Source organism: Cygnus olor, chromosome 20 (assembly GCF_009769625.2).
Source record: "Cygnus olor isolate bCygOlo1 chromosome 20, bCygOlo1.pri.v2, whole genome shotgun sequence".
Lineage (NCBI taxonomy): Eukaryota > Metazoa > Chordata > Aves > Anseriformes > Anatidae > Cygnus > Cygnus olor.
In genome coordinates, this window is record NC_049188.1 from 10,890,506 (window position 1) to 10,915,362 (window position 24,857).

General features: G+C 36.3%; 1 protein-coding gene across 3 annotated transcripts in view; it reads right to left on the reverse strand.

Annotated features, from left to right (window-relative positions):
- The window catches only part of NF1 (neurofibromin 1), a 100,188-nt gene that overhangs the window by 46,266 nt on the left and 29,065 nt on the right, over positions 1-24,857 (reverse strand). For 2 of the 3 annotated variants that reach the window (XR_005813981.1, XM_040532549.1), the window contains exons 17-36: positions 24,423-24,566; positions 23,444-23,690; positions 23,054-23,127; positions 22,840-22,923; positions 21,809-22,249; positions 21,231-21,370; positions 20,575-20,697; positions 20,097-20,180; positions 19,461-19,577; positions 18,724-18,905; positions 18,385-18,596; positions 17,656-17,817; positions 16,549-16,652; positions 15,535-15,670; positions 12,439-12,501; positions 10,597-10,755; positions 9,771-9,868; positions 9,480-9,626; positions 8,905-9,051; positions 8,489-8,599 (exon numbers count right to left, since the gene is read on the reverse strand). Coding sequence is in view for 2 of the 3 variants with exons in the window: in XM_040532549.1 (XP_040388483.1) it covers positions 8,489-8,599; positions 8,905-9,051; positions 9,480-9,626; positions 9,771-9,868; positions 10,597-10,755; positions 12,439-12,501; positions 15,535-15,670; positions 16,549-16,652; positions 17,656-17,817; positions 18,385-18,596; positions 18,724-18,905; positions 19,461-19,577; positions 20,097-20,180; positions 20,575-20,697; positions 21,231-21,370; positions 21,809-22,249; positions 22,840-22,923; positions 23,054-23,127; positions 23,444-23,690; positions 24,423-24,566 (2,975 nt within the window). In the remaining variant the exon portion in view is untranslated. The remainder of the gene's footprint in view (positions 1-8,488; positions 8,600-8,904; positions 9,052-9,479; positions 9,627-9,770; positions 9,869-10,596; positions 10,756-12,438; positions 12,502-15,534; positions 15,671-16,548; positions 16,653-17,655; positions 17,818-18,384; positions 18,597-18,723; positions 18,906-19,460; positions 19,578-20,096; positions 20,181-20,574; positions 20,698-21,230; positions 21,371-21,808; positions 22,250-22,839; positions 22,924-23,053; positions 23,128-23,443; positions 23,691-24,422; positions 24,567-24,857) is intronic. The other variant, XM_040532551.1, reaches the window with a different exon arrangement.

Consider the following 24,857-nt stretch of genomic DNA (forward strand, 5'->3'; position numbering starts at 1 on the left):
AGAAATAGATGCACGCATGGTTTTCACCACCTTAAGAAAACTATGTGGCAAAGGTACTTGATATACTACTGATGAAGTTTTGCAAACAGCATGAAATGAAACCTGAAGAACAAGTTCATTGAAAAATTATTATTCACCTAATACTGCATATCTTTATACAATGTTTTCCATGCATTTCAAGCCATTTAATTTCCAGTTATTGTAGCATGAAGGTGCTGCAAAATCCAGAAAACCTCAATACCAGGACTGGAGCCCTCTACCTATTTCTCCTAGGTGTCAGTGAGGGCTGTAGACCATTTACAACCTGGTATCAGAGAAATCATAACTTTCCAATTGTGAACGATATTTCTATAATCAGAAATGTGTTTTAATTTCTAACAGTAAATGTTACACGATAAATTTGTACAGTTATTTCATTGGCATTTAAGTAAAAATAAAGTTATGTTTGTATTGAACTGAATTAGTCACAGTGCTTCTTTTCACATAAGCATTGCTATCATATACTCTTGGTGGATAGGTAATAATTGCTGAATAGATACTATTTTATTATACAAACCTACTTCAAGCAGGCATTTGGCCCAATCTCTATGTCTTATGGGGGAAAATTATGGTATAAGCCAATTGTATTATTCTGATATTCAAATTTTCCTAATATTGTTTATTAATAAGCTGATGTGATAATGGTAACATTGCCTACCCTTCCCGTTCTTACTCTTTGAAAGTTGCAACCCCCTAAGACATGTCTATCTGCTATAAAAAGGTACTTTCTCCATCTCAAAAAAAAAAAAAAAGTATCTTCGTGTTTAATAGAACAAAAAGCTTTTAAAGAAAAAAACCCACCACTGACACACCACTGACATTTCATAGGCATGTGAGGTACACAAGAACTAGTTACCCAAGTCAAAGTTAAAACAACCTGGACTATAAGCAATATGTGCACAGTGCCTTCAGTAGCCAGCAGAAGTGCCTCATTAACCTGAGTGACTACCAGCAGGCTGAAAGTTCCCCACTTGCACAAGTTCCATATATTTTCCCCAGGTTAAATAATCTGACACAAACTGAAATTCCAGTAAGTAGGATCAGTATCCGAAAAAATGCCACTGCCTGCCACCCTTTTTGGGCAGGTAATGTATTTGATAAGTACTGACTGACACTAAATCAGTATCAACCTACTTATTAAGTTCAGAATTAGGAATTTCCTAGAATTATCTCACCCATATGGTTTCATCCCACACAGTTTAAAGCAGCTTAGCTTGCAAGGTAGGACAGAGATCACAAAATGAGGTACTATAACTACAACGACTTGAGTGAATTATGTTGAGGGAATTACATGAAATATTACATGTTTTTGCTGAGCCATTCAATACAGGATGCCAAATCTTACTGGATGCAAAACATCTATGTGGACTCAACTTTTAAATGCTCTGAGCATGTTCCACCTACAATGAGACTACCCAGTGAACAGTGAAGCTATGAAAAAATCCTGTTTTCCACAAGTAATTCAGGGCAAATGGCAAGTCTACTTCAAAGTTTTAAGCATGCTGATAAAAGCCTGGATGTGCACATGGGGTTCTGTGGTTTTCTAAATACACGCACTGATTGGGAAACAAACAAATCACAGATGTGTATGGAAGGGAGATGACACCTCTTTCCAAACTCTAGGGCTATCTCTTTACCCACAACTTGCCTTTGGTTGGTGCAAACGAGGGCTTCTTAGTCAGATTGCCTTCAACAAAGCAGACCGAAATTTAGGCTCCTTGTATTTTTCTGGCATACAAATGAGTTGATAACAGAGCTGGAGTAGGCAGGCGACCGGGGGAGTCGGGCACTTGTTGCTTGGCAACAGCGCAGTCAAATTGAAATAAAAGCAAGAGGCAAGGATGTGAACACTACAGAACCAGTTTCCTTTTAAACATGCTGGTCATTCGGTCTCTGATAATACAAACACAATCATCTATCCTCAGAAAATTCTTTGTTGGAAAATAACTATCCAACAATTCAACATGATGTTCAATAGTCTTTTTGAAAATAGTGCTGTCTTCTGTCTACTAATTGATTATCCAGAAGAAGTCTAGCATGCCTTCTTGTAGAGATGTTGGCTCTTAAAACATTATAATTGCTGCAGGGATAGCTGTGGTGTGAAACAACTCAGAGGTCTGTATTTCCACATTTCCTATTAATTAGTTTGGGATATCAGCTCTAAAACTTAATGGCAGTAATCTATTGATTTATTGATCACTTTAGTAACAGAGTAAGGATTAGAGACAGAAGATCACTGCCTTTGGAAGTCTGGTTGTTACCCGGGAAACAAACGTGGAGAAAAATGACAGACAAGATTAAATTTCACAGCACAAGAAGGATACAGTCTGATCCAGATATATCAGTAAAATGACTCAACAATGCCTTAGCAACAAGATCTCAAACTAAAAAAAAATAAAAAAAATCTGCTTGCTGCAAGCCCTCAAATGTACTGCCAGCTCAAATCTAAACAGTTGTTCCCCATTTCACACCTCAAAACACGACATCTGGCTCAGAACCCTAAGACAAATAACCCAAGTAAGCACCACGTAGCCACTTTCGCCATTCCAAAGAAGCACTGGGTAAGCCTAGGCCGGGTAGCCCCGGGGAGGCACTCACCGCACCAACACAGGGCACTGCTCTCTGCTCACTGCTGCCGCGGTGCCCTGGCACACATCGCTCCTCAGGACGTGCATGTCGGGGCCACAGCCTGCATGCCCACCATGGGGGGGTACCCACAGTCCCACCAGCGCAGCAGGGGTGCAGAGCGCCAGCTTGTGACAGCCACGTCGACGTCCTCCACTTGGGCAGTGCTAACACCTTCCTAAGCCTGCCAGAGAGACCCCCGAATAAAACCCCCAACCTTAAACTGAAATGCTTCCCGCAAAAAGGTTAATGCTTAGTCCTGCTCATCTTCACACATCTTCCTAATGGAGGTTAGTTCTTTTAGTTTTCACACACGTACGCTTCACTCACAAGTGGCAAGCAGTACATGTACTTGAAGTGAAGGAAATGATACTGTAGCCCATTTCAATGTCATATTATATATTTTTGTAAGCACCCCACTAGCTTAATTCTTGGATACTTGGACATGTACAACCAACGTCGAAGGAGTGGTTAATCAATTCCCCAGCCTTTCTGAAGATATTAGTGTTTGATTCTGCAAGAATTGTGTATTTCTATGGCTGTATGTAGACCCAAGAAATATTTGTAGGCATCTTACACATAGGTTAATATATACTCTATCTCAAACCTCAGCAAACAAGAATTTTGAACAACTCTTTAAGACTTAAGCTCTCTTCTGTCTTCTTTTCACATACTCTGTTACACAGAATTTGAGATGTGAATCTTGCAGTGCTGAAGGGACAGGATTTTTATATGAAGATAATCTCTCCCAAGTGCCTTTAAAAGCATGCACCAGTACCTACTTTCCTTTTACTCACTAACATCCTAACGACATACTTAAAATCACTGCCCCTTGGACCAGCTAACAGTAAGACGTCAAGGTCCCAAATGCTGAAAGAAGCACAAAATAGCTTCTAGGTAATTTTTGTTTATGACAGATTTATATAAACAGTTTCTAGGCCTCTGCTCCAAATATCGAAGTAGTTTCTAGCACTGAAACACCAACATATTTTACAAAAATCACTTCCATATGAACTCATTATTAAGTCATAACCACCATGCCTGTAAGCTTCCTTAGAGACTGAACACTCCGGTTAAGTTAGCCAGCTGTGGATAATTTCATTTTTCTGCTTTTAAAGAAAAGGCAATAGGGGCTCTACACCTAGCAAGCATGTGTTGCATGCTTTTGTACCAACTTATTTCCAGAAATTCTTTCTTTACAGGTGAAATAACCATTCCTTGCTCTCCAAATGAAGAAAACACTGTATGTCAAGTCTTCCCAGAATAGATAAGGATGCCCTGGATCAATGCCAGAGTAAACTTTGCGAAGATGGATTGTCACTACTCTTGGCATATGTATACCTAATTTTTTGTCTGAACAGGACAAGATAACAATGCAGGCATTTTATTTTACTTGACATGAAATAAGACAGTATTCAATGGAAAAACTGGAGGAGAAAAAGGTGGCAAGCAAGCAAATTTTAAAGAGAATTTAAAGACAGTGTATTCTAGCATAAACACCAGGGACTTTACCCCCCCCCCCCAAAAAAAAAGTGTAATATTTTCTGTCTTATTAGCTGCAGGCTCATGTCCAAGCAGGAAAAGATGGGTGTACCTGCATGACTGCATTGGCTGTATTTATCTATCCTTAAAAGGAGATATTTTTTCTTGTGATACATATTTGCATGAGTGTCAGAGAAACAGGTTCCAAAATTACTTTGACAGAATTGAGGAATGGACCAGAAATGCAGGTGGGTGTGGAGAGATGAAGTGACTCTAGCTGATCCTGCTAACTTGCAGTAGAAGGATGACATTTTTTCAAGCTTATTCAACTACAACAGTGAACAAATGCAACAACTGGGAGAAAATCTGAGTTTCCAAACATCCATTTTTATTCCTGCGTTTTCCCAATTTGTTTTTACTATTGACAGCAGTGCAATTAGTTTAGAAGGGGTCTGAACATAATACATTACATACTCTTTAAAATTCTACTGACATTCAACTGTATAAAGTTAGTTATGTTGTGTAAAACAACCAGCATGCTTTTCAAAACACAGTTATTTAAGCTGATACATGCTGTCCACAAGAACCATATCCTTTCATAAGCCTATGCAGAAATCAACTTCAGCAAAACTCATAATCCAAGGATATGAGTCACTTACACAACAGAACATTTAAAAATGGGTCCTTAAACTTCACTTTTTCTGTTTTTTTTTTTTTTTTTTTTTTTTTTTAAACTTTGTTTGCATAGCTTCGGGAATCTTTAGGGAAAAAAACGAACTTAGAAACAAATGGAATACTTCAAGATAGGTGAATTAGCTTCAGTTTTGGCACTACATACACTCACTTCACTTTCAACTCTGTATCCCAGCTGAACCTTTAGGGCATCAGTAATGTTTTTTCTACTGCCTAGCATAAAAGCAGTGCTCAAACTGATGGTTCAATAAATCTGCTTCTAGTACCGAATTACACGGAGCATTCAGACATCCCCATAAAGTCATTCTACAAGACATATGCTGTTCAATATTTTCTGAAAACTAATGTTAGATATGCAGATGTGTATTTGTCCAAGCACAAAATTCCTTCATTTTTGGTTCAACAACTGTCGCTGATGTTGCAAAAGGAAGGTTTCCATAAACTATCGCTCTTCTTATCCACTGCTGTAAACGTGAAAGGTATTCAAGATAATCTAATTTAATATAAGTTAATTACTGTTAGAAACTCTTATGGCCATTTATACTGCAAACTAGTTTCATAAAAAATTTTGTAAAAGCCCACTTCAGCCAACACAATAGGTCCAGAGGTGATTCAAAAACCTTAAAGAGGACAGCGGATTATGGTAAGGCTTTTAAAGACAGAGAATTGTGACAGACGATAAATGGCACTACTCATCTTGCTTTCTTCCACTCTGAAGAGTCAAGGGTGTTGAAAGTGCATAAAAGGGGACAAGCAAAAGGAAAGCAATTTTCCAAGTTATTTCCCAAGTAAAAGGAATAGAAAGCTAAAGGTTTACTCATATAAGCATTTTCTCCTATAGTTTCTAATTCAGTGCTACAAATTGTTGGGAAAATTTCAGATAGAAATGGGTAAGAAAACAAAACTTACTGTAAAAAGAGTTTCTGTGTGTTTAGTATTCCTTTGGTTAGCATAAGCTTACAGATTTGTTAAGAACTCATTAACTGACAGAAAGCTTGGCCTCTTTTCTCTCACTCCTAACAATGTCATTGCCAAATGGACATGCAATGTTACACTTTATTTTTAATTCTACCTTTGCGCCGTCTTACACAAAATCTCTCTAAGAAGTTAGCAGCAAAACAAATGTTTGAGAACCTTTACAGCAACAAATATAGAATGTAAATATTTCCTCCTTGCATTATCAGCTTGACAGCAAGGCTTTTTTTTTTTTTTAAGCATAAAAAAACCCTTTGGCATGGCAGCACAAAATTTCAGAAGGAAACAGTTTTGAGATTTATTTTACCTTCCACATTTGATATTGATCAGAAGTTTTTTTTTTTGTTGTTCTGAAAATCAAAAACATAATCAATGAAAATGTGAACAGATATACTCATTTGTTGGATCTCTAATTGCATTCTGTCTAGGAATCCATATTTAAGTAGCAGAATACAACTATAAAGTTAGAGGTTATATTCAGAAAGGTTCTTCAAAGCTTGCTGTTTATTTTGGCCTTCAACCTGAATTTGGAATAAGGTATGGTTACTATATCAAGTAGCAAAACAATAAAATTTTCCGATTATTAAAATTGTTCCCTACTTGAAAATTTGAAAATTTCCAAGGGAAACAACAAAAGTCACATGGTGTAACAGAGCACAGACTTTCTAGAAAAGTAAGTTTGTAGGTCAATCTACAACACAGAATAAAAAGTAATACTGAATGCGATGAAAAATTCTAGGAGTGAGTAAAAGTAGGGATTTAAAATTTTAGTTAATTGGAAAAAAACTTAAATTCATGTTGGGTATGATTTTCACTAGAGATAAGTAAATTTGAAGAATGCCTTATTTGCAAATATGTATTGACTATTTACATAAGTTGTTCAATACAAACAGAATACGCTGCTTAAGAAATGCTTTCCTCTGCTTGTACCCCTGTTCTTACATGAGCTCAAAGGGTCTGCAGAAAGTTTGCCACTGAGGACGTTTCCTCAGCTTACGGCAACACTTTTTACTGGAAGCGGCGCCATCAATGAAACTGCCGCTGCCAGCAGCAGAACTACCCCCAGCACGGAGCACACAAGGACAGCAGCACCGGCATCACCATCGAAAGCTGTGCTCCCAGCCCTACCCCAAGAAGCAGCTCATGACCCCCAGGGACACAACCATGCCTAACCATGCCAGTAATGAGCACGCCATCAGCAATGGTCCTGCAAGCAAGCACCCCACTGGTGCAGCAGCCACCACTGGCAGCCCATACCAGCACCCCATCAGCAACAGAAGCACCCAGAGAGCCAAAGTACCCCCACAAGCTCTACACCAGCACTACTGCCTCAGGCAGCTCCACCAGCATTGACTCAGCTAACCATCAGCAAAAACCACATTGGCAATGGCAGCAGAAGCAAAACCAAGAGCCCTGCTGGCACACAAAGCGATGGCAACAATCTGACCATGAAGGCCAACATCCAAACAAGACCTGCTAGCATCAGCCAGCGCCACAATGACACGAGGACTCAGCACCCGACTTGGCACCAGGGAGAACTCTGCAGACTGTGGCAGCACCACCCCGCCGGTGCCAAAACCAGCGGCCCCTGCTGCCAGCCTGCACCTCAACAGTGACACCAGTACCAAAGGCAAGGGCACCACCAACCACAGCTCAGAGAAAAGGTGTAACAGCTACAGTCTCGGTTTTCAATCCCGATTTGATTGCACCCATCAGTTACTTGTGAGCACAATGACTCTCCTTTTCTTATGAAGTCTGTGAATGACTTGTAATAGTGAGTACCATATCTAGGGATGTTGAACTTCCCATCCTCACTCCACAGATTTTAAAAGGGTGTTACTTAATAACTAAATTTAAAATATAAGTTTCAGTTATATTCTTACTGTAGTTGCACCTTCATTGCCTTGTTTTATTTGAATTCCACACAGATTAAATATATATACTTTTTTCTTTTAAACAGAGAATTGTGACTTATTTGTAAACTGACTAATACTAATCTTGGGATACTCTTCCCAAATTATTCAGTACTGCAGCATATGTCACTTGTTCTTAGGAATGACTACCTTCCAGAGTAGGGAAGACTTAGAACTTTCAAAGTTTTACTGTATTGGAAAAATACAGTCTTTTGAAAAGTTCACACTTAAACATCTGCTTTTCCTATCACTCCAGTGATATTCCCATAGATCTCAATCATTTCTAAAAACATGGAATTATTTTTCACTTAGAACATATTGGTCAAACTGAAGCAACACTATGGTGATTACTATATATAAAACTTCTAAATACTTGTATTACTCTTTAAAATGGGATATGGGGACTTTTTTCAGGAGTTTTATTGCTTATTTTAGCTTGTTATTAATTTTATACTTCATAATATGAAGATGCTAAAACCTCTGATAAAGGATTAATAGTAACGTGGTGTAGATGTAGTTTACTTCAAACAGTGAAAAATAAATAAAATTTAAAATCTCAGGTATACTTCTGCAGGTACTCACATATTCCTAGGTGGAAGAACTAGTTCTGATTTAGTTCTGATCACAATTCAAAATTGCTGTCACCAATATTCAGCAAATAAGTTACTTTCAGAGTCTTGTTTGCATCTCTTTCATATATACACTTCATACTTTAGCTTTTACAGGTTTATTTTAGACAGGGGAGGTGAAAGATTCCTTACCGCCGAGCAATGTAGTAGAAAACAGGATTGCCAGCTTTTGATGTCCCAGCTTGGTAGAAAATATTTAATGTTTTCAGTGCTTTGAACTCTTCTTTTTCATGTACCTGATGCCTAAAAAGCAGTACATGACATCAGCTTTTCACAACTGCCTTAATAAAACAAAAAACCCAAACACTGTTTACTTGCATCTTTAAACAGAAACATTAAGTTCATAAAATCTTGAACCTCCGTTAAATCACAAAAGCTACTGCATTCTGATTTAATTCTCAATTTAATTATTGAAATTAAAATCTTCTATTCACAAACCTAACAGGTGTACATAGAGCCAGCCTTTTAAACCCTCCTTCAAAATGAAAGCTCGAGTCTTAGTAACTACTAACCCACAATGAGCTTCCCCTCCACAATAATCTCATTACCTTGTCATAAATTCTTCAAACTTGGAACTAGTGAGATTTAAACTGGACCAATGCGTATCTGCCACAGGTTTGTGCTCAGGTGGACCCAGATAGGCAAGAAGAGTAGCCATTTTGTCAAAAGGTCGTCTTCCAACAGCCTTGTGGTCCCTAGAAACAGCATTATTACTTAACAGAGAAGTCTTTATTTATTCAGCAATTCCTGTTTTGCTTTTTTTTATTATTATTATTATTATTTGCCTAGTCCCCTTCCTTACCTTGAAGGGGTTACATTTCCTTTTAAAAATTAAAAAATGTGTTCATTGAAGAAATGAGAAAAATGTGTATTATGCATATCAATTTTTACAAAGATTGACAGACAAATATACACTTGTACAGAAGGCTGGCAGCAAAGCAGGCAAGAAAGATCTTAGACATGCACCCAGCAATGAGTTGTCGGTAAGACAAAGAAGTATCCAGAGGTAAGAATTTTTCAGCCACCATATTCTTTTCAGTAGTAACAGCAAAAGCATTTGAATATAATTCAAAATATTCACTCCCCATCAGCAGCTCCCTCCATAATATTTCTGAAGTTTTACCTGTTGCTGGAAAGGTACTGGCCAATTTTCTCCTGATTGTTCCACAGCAACCGGTGCAAAGCAAGTACGTTGCCATCACTGATGAAAGACAGGCTGTGATTGACAGTGTCACTAGCTGGGCAGTCAGATGCAATATCAAGGAAAAACCTAGAGTTGAAAAGCAGCAATTGCCATAATTGTGTAAGGGAAGTCTGCCACGCAGACCCAATGCAAGTCAAAAGCCTGCAAGAACACATCTCCACGTACAGCATACATGACAAAAAATTTTGCAAAAGATTCCAAAGGGCCTACCTTCGTGCTGCATCAAAATTGCTTTTTACAAAATCATTAAAAGGCCGCATATGCTCTTCTTTTGTAAACAGGACATGGTTGGCAATACTCTGAAGTATCTAAATAATAAAAAGATGGTAGAGGCACGTAAAGGCTTAATGTCTTAACTGTTATGACTGCCAGTATAACTTTACTATCAGAAATACCCATTTTAACTTGTTGTGAAACATCAAAACAAACAAAAAAGGCACACAAGCCACCTAATACAAAGTAATTTCTTTTACATAATTCTAAACACTAGAAAAAGATTTCACTTATGAGCTTTACTTGGGTTTAAACCAGGAAAAGAAATCATCTTTCAAAAGCGTGCTTTATTAAGGGTTAGTATTTTTTCTGGAAATCACAAACAGGTGTAAAGGCACATGCCTATTTGAAGAAAATCGTAATTTCTCAACAATTAAAACTAGATAATATACATAAGGCCACAGAAGTTGTACAGAACCATTAAGCTCCCCCCATGCTTTTTTTTTTTTTTTTTTTCCCACAGGAAGTAATACCAAATGGTACCAGTCCTGAGATGGAAGATAGGAAAAAAGCTACTTCTTCAAAACTTCTATAAACCTCATAAATATCAAGATATTCTCACTACTGTTGAAGTTATGTTGGTTTCTTTGTTTTTAAGTAATGCTATGATCTATAAACATAACACTGCAGTTTAAATAAGCGTGATCTTTGTTATACAAAACTAAAATGTTTAACTAAATTTTCTCATTCTTGTCAATTGAAGAACAGAATTACTTCAGGTAGAACATACAATATGGCCAAATAAAAATATACACTGATTCACCTTTGACATCAGTTTCAATCCCCTTTCAATTCTTGGTGGAGGCTTTTTATCTAAAATCCCTGCCTCGTAAGGGGAGACAATCGCAGGATTGATGAACCGTAGGAACATAGCACTTCCAACTGCTCCAATGCTGTTCTGAGGAAATCGCTGACTAACAACCTATGAAGTTGAGAATTATAAATAATATATTCGCATTAAAGAAAAGGGAAAGCAATCTGAGAAAAGTCCTGTACGGCAGTCCAACTTTACATATTCTTTCCATAGCAAACAAGTTCAATAGATTTGAGTAGGATTCTCTTGGCTTTATAGGTCTTGTATTGTAAGACAATCAAGAAAGAGAAGGAAAGAAGGGTAAGGGGTGATAGGGCTATCCAGACACTGGCGAGGCTTACTTCAGCTTTCATACAAACTTTCTTGCTGGGGTGAAATTCCTACAATAGCTATTGTACAAAGCTAAGAAAGTAAACTTCAAAGTTGCTCACCAGTTAATTCCAGCCACTGACAGTAAAGTGGACAAATGCCGTATGTTCACATTCAGGCATACACAGCCTTCCAATCAAACAGATAATTCTTTTTAAATTCTCAGGTCTTTTATTTGAATAACTATTTCAATATTACTTTCAAGGCCCTCTCCATCAACGTGAATTACAAGACTTAAAGTTTCAGCAGTAATCTAAATTTGAGGGAGGGAGATATTTGAAGAAATACTCTCCAGATCCATCATATCTCAACAGATTTACCAAAGAAGGAAAGACAGAATGATCCAGAGCGAAGTAGCCAGTGTCTTATGAATATTCAATATCTATACGTATATTTTTGTCCAATTATCAACTAATCATAATGTCAGATTCTACCATTTCACGGAATAAAATTAGCAGCAAGTTTCATATATGAAGTTAAATTGTTTAAATAAGACACAATTCCCAGCTTACTATACTACTTCAAAACATAACTAGTGCAATCTCAAATCATGCTTCTTTGAACAGGAAAAGCCATTAGCGCATACATGTCAAGAATCATTATGGTTCGGTAGCAACTTCAATCAAGTTATCTTGCAATGCAATTATTTATAATATTTTCTTGTAAAGTATTACTTTGCACACAGATTTTGCATTTCAACATGATACTAATCTGCTCAGTTATAGCAAAAAATATGGGAGTATTTAATAGAAGTCTAAATTTCCATTCTGCCTCAGTATTATTCATACATTATATTTTGAGGTCACTGTCAAAGAAAAGGGTAAGCCTTAGCTTATAACGATACCACCCTATCACAATATATACATCTAAACTCTTCTTTAACACAGTAAGTTTAAATGGGAAATCTGCTCGTCTTCCGCCAGTAAATAAATAGAAATGCTAATTTTTTATTGCTTAGTCAGAAGGCAAACAAAAGAAAATATCAGAAATAAATCATAGGAGCCTTTTTTCAGCAAACCATGTGTTAATTGTTCTTCTCCCAGGATGCAAGCTGAAGTCATTTTATCTAGCAAAGTATTAAAGCAACTAAACAGACTCAGATTTTCCCCCAAACCAAATATTTTCCTTCTCCATTTTATTTTTTTTTGGAAGATGGTGGTAAGGGTAGAGGAATCAGAATATTAAATGCTAAGCTGTAATGTTAAAGATGTATTTTTGTTTACTCAGATAGGCACACAGAGAATATTTTAAATATAAAATAATTCCAGGGTTAATTGAAATGAAAGCTATTTTGTGCCAGAATTAGTAGAATGATTTTACAGTGAGTTCAAATAGACTGAAGTGAAGATGTTTTGAATAAACAGCAAAAGATTTCTGTTGTGGTTTGAAAGAAATGGCTAGTAAAAAGGTCTCCAAACTTACTGATTTTTTGTTTTCCTTTTTTTCTTTTACGGTAGCTTTATTCAGTAGAGAGTGGCAAGTTGCCTACAGAACAGAGATGAGCACAAACAGGTCACAGCACCAACTACATACAGCAACAAAAAACCAATGTTGACTTGTACATAAATTACACAGTAAAATGTAACAAACATAACCAACAGAAAATGAAATATATAAACTAAAGACTGATGATGGAGGTTCTATTCCACATTTTTTTATTATATCTTATTTACAAAGCACTAAATACAAAACAAGCAAATGTTGCGTTTCAATCATTTCTACTATTTCTGGCTAGATTAAAAGTCAAACCACATTAATGTGCTCATGATATACAATATTGGGCATTAAATTGCATATTCAGTTTTCAGACGTATTTCACCATCCCAAAGTAATTTTAATAGTAGAAATTAGTGAAGTGTTATACCTTTGATATACACGTTACTTTAAAAATAAATTTAGAGTTTTAAATCTTCCCAATGTTTCTCTGTGTGTCCTTCAGTTTAGTTAGATCTGTGATTCATCATGGTTAATTATTACTTTGAGAGCTAAACAATAACATAAAATAATTCTGCGGAGAATGGAGGGAAAAAAAAGCCAGCAGATCTACATCTAATTTATTATAAATTTCCAAATTTAGACATCTGACTTGATTATGTTCATTTCAAGGCAAAAGGACCCACCACAAAACATCACATTCTCTTGTATTTTACAACAGGATTTGAGCAAAGATATAGTACATCAGCCTTATGTACTGCTGCCCTGCAAAGAGGTGAATTTTGCTCTTGCAGCTCAGTCCTACATCTTTCATATTAGCTGTACGAATAAACTAGCATCACTGAAAAGCCCTATACTAAGTGAAGCCTGGAGTTCTATCAATAGAAAGCTAGCAATATTTAGCTGTTTGAGAACGAGCACACACCAACAGTTCATATATAAGCTTTAGAGAAAAGAACTGGAAGAAAATTCTAACAACTTAAAAATGTGACAGTAAAAAAGCAAGTCAGTGAAAGCTATTCCACCAACCAAGCTAAATTTAAACAGCTCAAATTTATTCAAGACCTGTTAATATTTAACTGATGTTGTCTTTACCAAACTTCTGACTTTGTGTAACTTCTAGAAAGAAAGAGTTAACTTTGGAAGCATTCTTATCTGTACTCTATTCATCAGGCTACTGCATTTAAAGGAAGTAAAATTTCCATCCCTCTTTATTAAGAAAAATCACGTAAATTACCCTTTTAACTGAAACAATGTAAAGGCAAAAAACAATAGAATTGATATGCTCCCACAGAAGAATCTCTGAAAACCACCCCATTGCAGAGTACGTTCCAGTAACTCCATTTCACGTCAGAATTAAAAATGGTTTGCATAGGAAGAATTTTTAGCAAAGTATCACTGCAATGGATCTAAGTCTGATGCACCCTAGCAACTGCACATAAAGCAATTCTAGGAAAATATCCAAGACAAACCACCAGCAAATAATGGAAGCAACAATCAAGCACGCATGGGATTTTCAGTGACACATCCACTTGCAGTCAGTGTCTGCAAGACTGACCATCTGATCCTGAAGGAAAACCAACCTGCCCGCCTCGTTTCCCTATTTAACACACACACACACACAAACCCAAACAAAAAAACCTTCCACAACCTGGATACAGCCTGTTAAAACAAGAGGCGGAAAGAGAGCCAGGTGACTTGAGAAGCCATTTACACCAGCTGTTTACAGCATAAACAAAAGGCCAGCATTTGCACGCCTAATTCCTCCCAACAGCTGAGGACAACAACCCAAGATCCACAACAGTCCCAACATGATGCACTGGTCTTCACTTCCAAGTTCTGAAAATCACAACAGTATTCACTACAAAAATTATTAATAGCTGCTAAAACATTAACAGTGCTAAGAATAATGATTAACATTGCACAGAATTTTTTTGTACTACTCATAATTAGTTCAAAGTTTTGTTTCTCTAAGACACGGATGCTTTCACTTTCCACAGCGATCTCCCACATGCGGCTGCGGTTGATGATAGCTCCTTTGCATGACCTCCTTCCAAACATAGCTCAGAAAATCTGTTTTCCTCGCTTTACTTCAGACCCGAGATACAGACTTCATGGCAGAAAGGCCAACAATAGCTCTTTCAGAACACGGAGAGACTGCAGCTCACAAACTCTGCTGTGCACAGCCCTTCCGCGACAGCCTCCTCCAGAAGGACTGCAAACTGTATTTCCTACAGGTTCTTCAGGCAGCACGAATATCCATCTCCTACTGGAATTTTAGCAGCAGCTACTGGAATTTTAGCAGCTAGTTTGGTGCCACTGAAAGCCATACAGTTTTGTTGTTGTTTTCTGTACAAGAATCTTACAATCTTTTAACCTGTTTTCCTATAAAAGATGTAAAGTGTAAGATTGTGTCCACCTGTACTGGAAGACCGAATAATATTCCTGGTGCAGTGATGTGAATAATAGATTTCAGAGACAATTTTTGGAAAAAATTACTGCAGAAATAAATACGCGTGAAGGAATTGCCTCGATTTTCATGCAGAAAACAACTATGTAAAATCAGTAACTGCACAAGTAGCTATTTTGTTCATAAAATTGATGTTTACTAGAGGTATAAAGTTAATAAGTTAACTTTATATAGGACCAATTAAAGCAGAAATAAAACAAGTATAATGCTTCTGTATTCAAAACACGGTTTTGCATTCTGTCAACCCAACAGATTTTTTTTTTTTTTCCTTTTTGCTGCCTTCCCTATTGAGGGCCTGTGTGATAAACTGATGAAAGCAAGTATAACCATTACCTCCATAGTTAATCTATAGTTTCCCACTGAGATTATTAGGTCTGAGTTCTTAGCTATGATTCAATTCCTTAAAAAAATAACATTTCAGTCACCTCCTAACTGCCAACCCAAGGCCTAAAACACCATTTAGTCCTTCAGCTTAGATCCCTGTTCTTAAACAAACTTCTGACAACATTCTTTAAGAAATGCCCACTATGCACCCTTTACTAGACCAAGATACAAACTGCTAGAATTGTAAAAACAAACCCCAGTTTAGGGGCAGGCAACCATTGCAAGCATACCTGGTACAAACAATGGCACACGCTGCGAAGTTGTGGTGGGAACTCTGAAGAAGAATTAATGATTGCATGAAAAAATTTTTCTGTCATTTGCAAGAGACTCCGCTGGTTCTCTTCAAGGCTTTCTGTAGGCTCCAATCTGAAAGAGACCCATAAATGTATAGCCAGCAATCAAATCCTACTGACTATGCTTATATTTTCAGTAGTAACTTTATCCCACAAGGTAAATAAAAATCTTACAGAAATATTTACAATCTTTCACGCAAAAGATTCCATCAATATTTTAGATTACATAAGTGACAAATACAAGGTCATTCAAAACTTAGTAATAAACAGACAGCTGTAAGTTGGATTCTCTCCCATCATTCCATACTAAGACAAGTGTTCATAATTCCAAGAGGCTTGCATTATCAGTTTGATGATGGTTTCTGTGAAAGGAATTTCTGAGATAGACACAGTTGTTTGACAGCTAAACTATTAAAAATAAAGCCTATCTTTTGGCAAACTACTTAAAAGAAGAATTCTGAAAATTTTTCAAGAGTTAAAGAGAATTCAAAACAACAGAACAGCTACTAAATCCAAGTCTTGAAGTGATATGAGAAATTAAAGCAAAAAAAAATATTACAATATGCATGCATTCCAACTTGCTTCTCTAACTAATCCAATGACCTAAAGCAGATGCCTTCTGGTACTAGTGGAAAACCCCCACATTAGTGGCCTACAAGAAGTATGCAGTAGCAAGTAGGAGAAGAGGTTCTGTAAGGACTCTCTGTCTTCCTTACTCTCTCAGGGCTTAGAGGACATGCAGCAGAACTCATCTCAATGTGTTGGACAGCTCTGTACAATTCTCCCTGGGTATAAGGACTGTTGGTAGATACAATGAACGTGTCTGGTGAAGTGAGGAGCAGAAAAGTATGAAAGTATGAGAAAAATATTTACAACAAGGAAAAGGAAATCACAATGACTGGGAGACAAGTTTATAAATACTTTTGCTCCCCCCCGCCTTGAATCTCAAACCTTGTAGGATCCACCTCAAAGCTAACATGCTGCCATTCGGAGGACGTGATCACAGTCCTTAATAAAGGTTCCAGAAGCTTCTGCAAATATGTAGCACCATATACCTATTGAAAAAAGAAAATCAGAATATGTGGCCAGATTAACAGAGCAACCCACAGGAACACTCCAAAATTCTGTACGTTATGAGAGCCTGAAAACACTTGATTTGTTTTGGCATAAGCCAGATTTCTGTAAAACTGGTGTTCTGGAAGACTCACTTCCGAAACACAACTGTGATCAACTTCTACCAGTATCTTATTTAATTTTCAATCTAGAGAAAATGATAGGTCAACTTAATAACCAGATGGAAATCCTTCTTAGAGCCCACTGACTCAACAACCCAGCTCCGTTTGTACAGCACTACACAACATTTTAAACTGAAATGAAAGACCTTGGAATTTGTCTTCTCCTCTTTAAATAGAAGACCATTAGAAACCGTCTTCAAGCTGGTACTACACCCCAAATCACTCATGTAACTAAGGTAGTCATAAGTTTAAAAAGACTTACTATGGTTGAAGATTATTTATGACAAGACTTCGAAGTAACATAAATCTGTAAATATATTTAGCTGTTTTTATCAAGTAACGCTTTCTAAATATCTAATAATATTTGTCTGTTTAAATGTACAAATCTTGCAAACATTTTTTTTTTACTGCAATCAGTTTTCTTCACAATACTGAATACACAGACTAATCAAGATGAAACATTTATTGCCTTGGAAACTTTCAAGAGGAGTAACTGCAAACTTGAGCCTAACTGGTTGACTCAGGAAGTCTTGGCAAAAGGTTAGTTCCAGAAGGATTTGTATTTTTCAGTTGGGCCTGAACATAAGAGATCTACAAGTATTATTTCAAACATTGAAAGTTTAGGGAGTTCTGCTTTTAAGAAATGCATGTGAGAGCTAAGAGTAACTTTAACTGAGTCCCAAAGGAAACTCATCACTATTTTCATCTGATTCATTTAAACCAATGCTTAACACCAGAGACTCATAGCTTTGTATTTTTATATTACTAAACTTTTCCTGTTACTGATCTGTTATGTAGCAGAGAGAAAGGTTAGGTAACATACCTTAAAACAGAAAGTCATTATTTTACTAGCTAAGCTATTTCCTCGGAAGAGCGTCTGCATGGAATCTGCTAGTTCAACTTCCTTTGAAAACATATTCCAAAGTAGCTGGTAGAGCAAGTGACGGGAATCAAAGAGTGTGACCAGGACACGAGCTAGCTCATCCTTAAAAGAAGCAGGAAATGGTCATCTGAGCAGTGAGTCAAAGATTGTACTAATGCTTTAAATTTGTTATGGAATCTTGCATGCACAATCTTGTTTTAAATTTTCCCTATGCTATTGTTCGCCTAAAAATTTCTCACGATAACCACTCATGCAAATTCATAACGGTTAGTCCAGACAGATAAGCATTTATTCTGCTGTATAACAAAAAACAATTCATCTTGTTAAATCTGAGGAGTAAATACAGTTCTGTTCGTCTGCATTACAGCACACAGTTTGTAATAAATAACATCAATCAAAACAAATGCATTTATTATAATAATTGTATATAAAATTGCTCCCAGGCATTAACTGAAATTTAATATAAAACTACTGTTGATAATCACGATCTCTTGCAGCTGGATTTAGTATACTTTCTGAGAATATACTAAGAAAGGCTACTTATTACGAAAGGTAGGTCTAATCTCTCTTTAGCAGGCTATTCTTACACCCCCAAAATGTTTGACCTAATTATTTTAAGTCTTATTATTTTCAAAACACTTAGGAAATAAAATGTATGAATTAACTTACCCACTGAGAACAAGGCACCACATTGGCTAAAGCCATAGCAATGGGGAGCTCCCCCTGATCGCCCATCATTGTAACCAACTCCACCAATCTCTCAAACCGATCTGCTAGCACTGTTTCTGCTAATGTATCAAATTCTGTTCCCTGCTGCAGAATTTTGGTGAGGACTTCCATAAAGGTAGCTCTTGTTTGGAGGTCTTTATGATAGCCCAAACCTGAAAAAAACAAAAAAAAAAAACAACACAAAAAAAACATAACTACTAAGGAAAATGTAAAAATAAATCAAATACCAATGTCTTCATTATGTATTCATTTATGCATAGCTTTATCCAATTACTTTACCTATGGAGTGCATAAGACCACTATCCACATTTGCATTGAGTAAATTTGACATAGCAAGAACAGTGCAGTGTCGTAGCGAAGCTAGTCTTCGAGACATTCCACGTTTCCTGCCACCTGTTTGTGCACTTTCATCTTCAACTTCACTACAGTCATTTAGAAGGTTCATAAACAGTGTGAAATATCTAAAGAAAAAGATAGACTTGGACAGTTAAAACAGATTCTGCAAAGGCAACAGTCTGGAAAGATTTGCATACAAAAGCAAATAGACCATAAGCCTCCCAAAAGATCCCGTCCACCCCCCCAGAAAATCTTCCCTGTAGCACAGTCTAAACTTTCAAAGAACACGTTGTAAGAACTAGGAGGCATTGCCCTAAAAACTCATATATAAGTCCCACAAACAAAGCAAACAAATTCCACTGGTGTGCGTTTACAAACAACTGTCTTGAAAGAGATTTTAAATTTCATGGATGAAAATGCAATTTCAAACCCAGCTAATCCCTCCCACGAACTAAGGATACGTCTGTATTAAGGGGAAACAAAGACAAATTTAGTAATTATTTTCTAAATGAAAATGCTTTCATAAACCTATTAGGTAGATATTTGTGAAATGGCATCTATACAAGGTAATCTCTACTTCTGCTAGAAGAAAAAACTTAGTTGGTAGTAAAAGTCATATCTACTAAGTGCATCTACTCTGAGACACTGTATAGTAGAAATAGTTAAAAGTCACTGTTTACTTAAGAAATAACTGAGATTTGGCTTCCATCAACTCAACACCATCTCCTTCTTCAGGCTGTAATGGAAGCCCAGCAAGAAGAGACACCACTGCTTCCATACTCGCTTGGTCCAAATCTCTGAAAAAAAGTTTTAAGTTTTTAAGAATCAGTTGTTAAACTGTTTCTTAAACCTTTTTCAACCTTTAAACCGTGTCCATCAGGAAAATAGCAATCACATTCTGTGGTACAGCTTCAAGCAACACATTATTACAGGATTACTACTAAAAAGCAATGTTTTCACTAAAAAAAACTGAAGTATGAATTCAACACTATAATCTTTGACAATTTTATTCTTCATAATGTATCATATGAAGACATAGTTCTAGGAAATAAAACAAGCAATTCTAACACTAAATCAGAAATAGCATTAAAAAGATTTAAATAAAAATCTGTACATTTTAAAAGAACCCTCAAGAGCTAACCATTAAATACAATTTTCTTGCTGCTCACAAAAAAATTAAGTTTCAATTTTGATCTTTTCTTTAAAATTACTACCACTACAGAAATTCCACATAATCCAACTGATCTGTGGATATCAAATGATATCTGGAACACTGTTAGCAACTTTAGAAGCAATTTATTAGTATCCTTTCTTACCTTGTCAAGCATTTTACATCCTCATCTGTTGCTTGATTAGATGTTCCCATAACCCAGTCTGTCAAATATTCTACCATTTTGTTTCTGTGAATTAAATATAGATACACAAACGTAAAACTGCTAGCTTTGTTTTTCTGTTTTTTCCCCCTAAATAATAACCCACACCCACTACTGTTTGCACTTAGTATTACAAATTCATATTTGAACCACCAGATACTGAAGATTAACTGAATTTTATTGTACCAAGTAATACCCCACTCTGTATCATTTTTTTACACACGTTTAGTATCCCCACATTCAAAATAAAATTATAATGCAATACTAGATTCTAAACTATTAAACCTGAAGACAAAGTAAAAGAAATAAATATACCGTCATAAGTTTTCTTTTTCTTTTTTTTTTAAACATGTAACCAAAATTATATTTGTCCACATTACACTGCCCTAGACGTTTTATTATGTCTAAATTGCTTTCTTACCTGAATTTCATTTCTTGGCAAAACGAAAGGTCATCTCTTCTCTCCATCATTACTTCTACTAACTGACAGAGCTTAGTTTTTATTTGAATTGCATGTACCAAATTTCCAAGCACACGCACATACCTGAAGATAAAAAGCAAAAAGTAAATAATTCATGCTGTACAAAACGAGGTGCACACATGTGAAATCTTTTCAGGTCTGTGTCATAATCTACACATTGGCTGACACAACTGACTTGCATAGTGGGTTAGCAAGTGTTTGGGCTGATGTATTTTCCAAGTGAGCAAACCAAGCCTTACATCAGCTGAAGACCAGCACCAAGGTTCTTGAGGTCAAAAAGGTTTCCGATTGGCATAAAACCGAACAGAAACCTGCCCTTCATCTGGTTTCTAAACACTACCACTATTGTACAGAAAAGAAAACAGAAATACTTCCAGGAAAGGGGGTGAGGTATGGAATGGTTGGTTCTGAAGAAAAGAAGTCTACTTTATGCTATCATTTAAGTAATCTTTATGACTACTGAAGTTGTCAGAACAGTAAGAACAGGGATCAACTTCTTTCTCCATGGGTGAAAGCAGAAAAGATATAAAACTAGAAGCGTCTACTTCACTCCATAAACATGTAACTTTGTACAGAAGGTTAACCAGGTTTCTCACCTAACCAGATTTAGCATCATTGTCTCAATACTAGCTTGTCCAAGATGTTCTGAGCTCCCTTCTGTATGATTGTCAAGCAAATTCTTCATTATAGCAATGGTTTGTTCTACAAATTGTGTGTTGGTCTCAGTTAACAAAACCTATGGGAAGAAAGTTTCTAGTGTTAACTTCCTGTTTGCAGTTAACTCAAAAAAAAAAAAGTGTGTTTTCATCAAATACACTGCAGAAAATCTAACAGACAAATATTTTTCTAGAATCACCTAGTCAAAAGAATTCCAATACATATCAACATTAAATATGCCAACACCACCAACCTTAAAGATTCTGAGAACATTCTCACTGGTTCTGTACTCTGAGAGTTTACTAAGAATTCAAGAATGTTTTTAATTACTTTATGCTAAATATAGCCTGGAATCAAATACGATAATTGTATGACGCATGCTCTCAAATACAATCACGTTTGCAGTTTTTTTTTTTTGTAGAAAACATGAACAGATAACCCATTTCAATTACCTATGTGGAAAACAAGACCGATAATTTTTAAAATACACAAGTGAAGGAATATATCAACAGTTTACCTGTCCTTGAGAATCAAAAAACTTGCTGATGGTATTCTTCAGTTTGTTAAACAGCATTGGATAAAGTGCTGGACTCAACTCCAAACCCACCAGATCTTTAATATTAGTCCGTATTTGAAGTCCCACTTTCTCGTGGTTACAGACCATCAGAGTCAATAATCGATCTATGAATTTGCTAACAGGAGTCTCTGCATTTCCCTCAGTGGATACCATAGATATCATGGAGCCCTTACGCTCATTGACTGGGCCCATAGGTGGACTGTAGGTTGCTAATCCTGCATTGCTACGATGCTGCAGGCACACTCCTCCAAGAGCACATAGGAACCCCGTCATGTTGATCCATTCCTGAAGAGAATCTGTGTCAGACAAGTCTATGGAACCTCCCCCACTAACATGCGACATTCGTCTCTTAACAATCGTTTTATGAAGACTTTCAGTAACCTGAAAAAGAATGACTGAAGATGAAATCTTTTCAATTAAACATAAATAATGGAGAGAGACCAGAATTTAGAAATATGTCATAACATATCCCACCATTTTAATTCCATCTCAACAATTTACTAAGGTTTTCATCTTACGGTATGAATGAAAATCTATCCAGAGGAGCTATTTTTAAATAATTTGAAGAAACAGAGTTAAAAAGGGACTGAAAGGGGTTGCCTAGATGACTCCCTGTTATGTAATAGGACAAAACATATTTAAGTCATGACAGTCAGCAGCTTTTTTTTTTTCTTAAAAAATTTCCAGTGAAAGAGATTTTATAATTTCTCTAGTAGTATTCTGGAGTTTTCACTATTTTTTTTTCCAATTATTAAACTCAGCTATCTCCCTTACAGCAATTTAAGTCAAATTTTCTCTTGTTCTCTTACCAGTAAGCACAGAGGACTTAATTTCTGGAATATTTTCATGGAGCTTAAGTCCTCCTATACAACTCATTTTCCAGATTAAAATGAAATTTCATGAAATACATAAGCTTAAATAGTTACTCTGAATTTCTACAGGGTTAAACCTAAGGAAAAAATCATAGTCACCTGCCCATCTTCCATTTTGGTCTTTGGATAGTTAAGGATTAGCTTTGTAGCTTGTTCCCATTTTGCATGTGTATCCTCCCAGGCCTAAAATAAGATATGTCAAGATTTAAATTCAAAACTACTCGTAGCAACAGTCTTTTCTGTGTTCAGAAAAAAAAAAAAAGAAAGAAAAAAAACACACATAAAATGGACAGAAATTTAGAAGAAAATTTACCTCTGTGTTGCCTGCAGTTGGATGTTCAATGCGTCTTAATAATGCCATCACTCTTTTCTGAAGAGCTGCTCTCCCTACAAACAAGCACAGAACATTTATCAAACAAATTTTTGAAAAGCCACCTACATCAAATATGAGATAATTGAAAGTAATTATTAAAGAGGAACATATCCCCTTAAAGTGTTTAGAAAGATTCTCCTTGTTACACTTTTAAATCCTCATGAACAGTTATCCAAATTCCCTACTCTTTCCATCAGTTTCAATGGCTAAGATATTTCAGTGAAAGCAGGAGTTACAACCAAATCAAGAATATAAACTTGTTTAAAGAACTCAAATCCAAACAAGTCTTATTGTACAGGTAGAAAGGCATTTTCCAAGACTCGTTCTTACCTGTTGACATCATATTGCTAACAGATGCAAACTCCATGAAAGTGTTGTAGTTTGGCAAAAAATTATGAACTGAAACTTCATCTACTCCACATCTGATATCTGCTTCTTCACACAGGTGACGGAAACAGGACATTGCCACAAGGACTGCCTCAATATCCGGGCTCCACAAAAACATGTATAAAGCGACTTCCAATTTTGTTTGGGCTTTGCGACAAATAGGTGTTCCACTGCATCCTGCTGTACTTTCCTTGGGAAACACAGAATTCCAAATTCGGTAATATTGCTTAGGAATATGGCAATTTTCTTAATCCAAATTGTTTTTCAAACCTGCTTTCATTCTAGTAGAAATAAACAATCCTAACCAACATCTGAACTCTACTGTATATGCTGTTGCACAAACACAGTGGCAAGAAACTGCTCCTTCCACAAAGATAACCACATACTTAGCAAAGTCTTATTGATAACAAAAAATTGTATGTTAAAAAAGAGAATGAAGTTTTTGGCTCATAAAAGATGTTCTAAATACCCTCTTCACTCTTCCCTGCAGCTAAACACTAGACTTGTCTGTCAAAGGGTATACTTTACTGAAATGTTTGACTTTATGATCTTTCCCAGTTTATTCAGACTGGATGCAATACATTAAAAAGTGAGATTTCAGATTTATTAACAACTGACAAATATGTAGAGATGCTATGTGCGATCCTAAGAAAAAAGGATTCACCAACTTTTTAACGTGAAAAAAGTGCAACTTTCTAGAAGTCTGAAATTCATTACTAACCAGCATATTAGATTCAAAACTTACGCATGTTACAGCTTATTACTGACCAGAAAGAGAACAGTAGCACATAGTAGTATGCCTTTTCCTCCTCAGAAATAATCAATTATATTTTTAAAAATTACCCCCAGTGATTTAATTTCTACTTGCACATAATTTCTTATCCCTAAATGTTAATAATTATTATTATCCTATATTACTTACTATGGAAGAATTCCCTTTCCCTCTCCTGAGGGTGGCTCCCGGAGTACAGCTTTTCATCTCCTCATGGTCAAGAGACATTTGACTAGTTCCACCTCCAGAGACATCATAAAGGAAGAGAAAGTGACAGGAACTTCTGTCTGATTGCTGTAAAGAGAGGAAAGAAAAATAATTAATCACCTTATCTTTTAAAACAATGCAGTTCAGGAACTGCTGTCACATTTACACAGCATTTACACAGCACCTTTCACATAAGTGTTCTCAGAGGGCTTTATAAATTTACCCATATTAATGGTATCTTAGAATGACATTTCCCCTTAAGAAAGTAAAGTATTTTGAGAGTCATCTTCAAAACGTATTACCTCGATATAAGCACACCATCATGCCTTTTTCTTCCTTCCTTGGGGCCTCCCAAAATCCCAATAGGCTTCTTGGTTT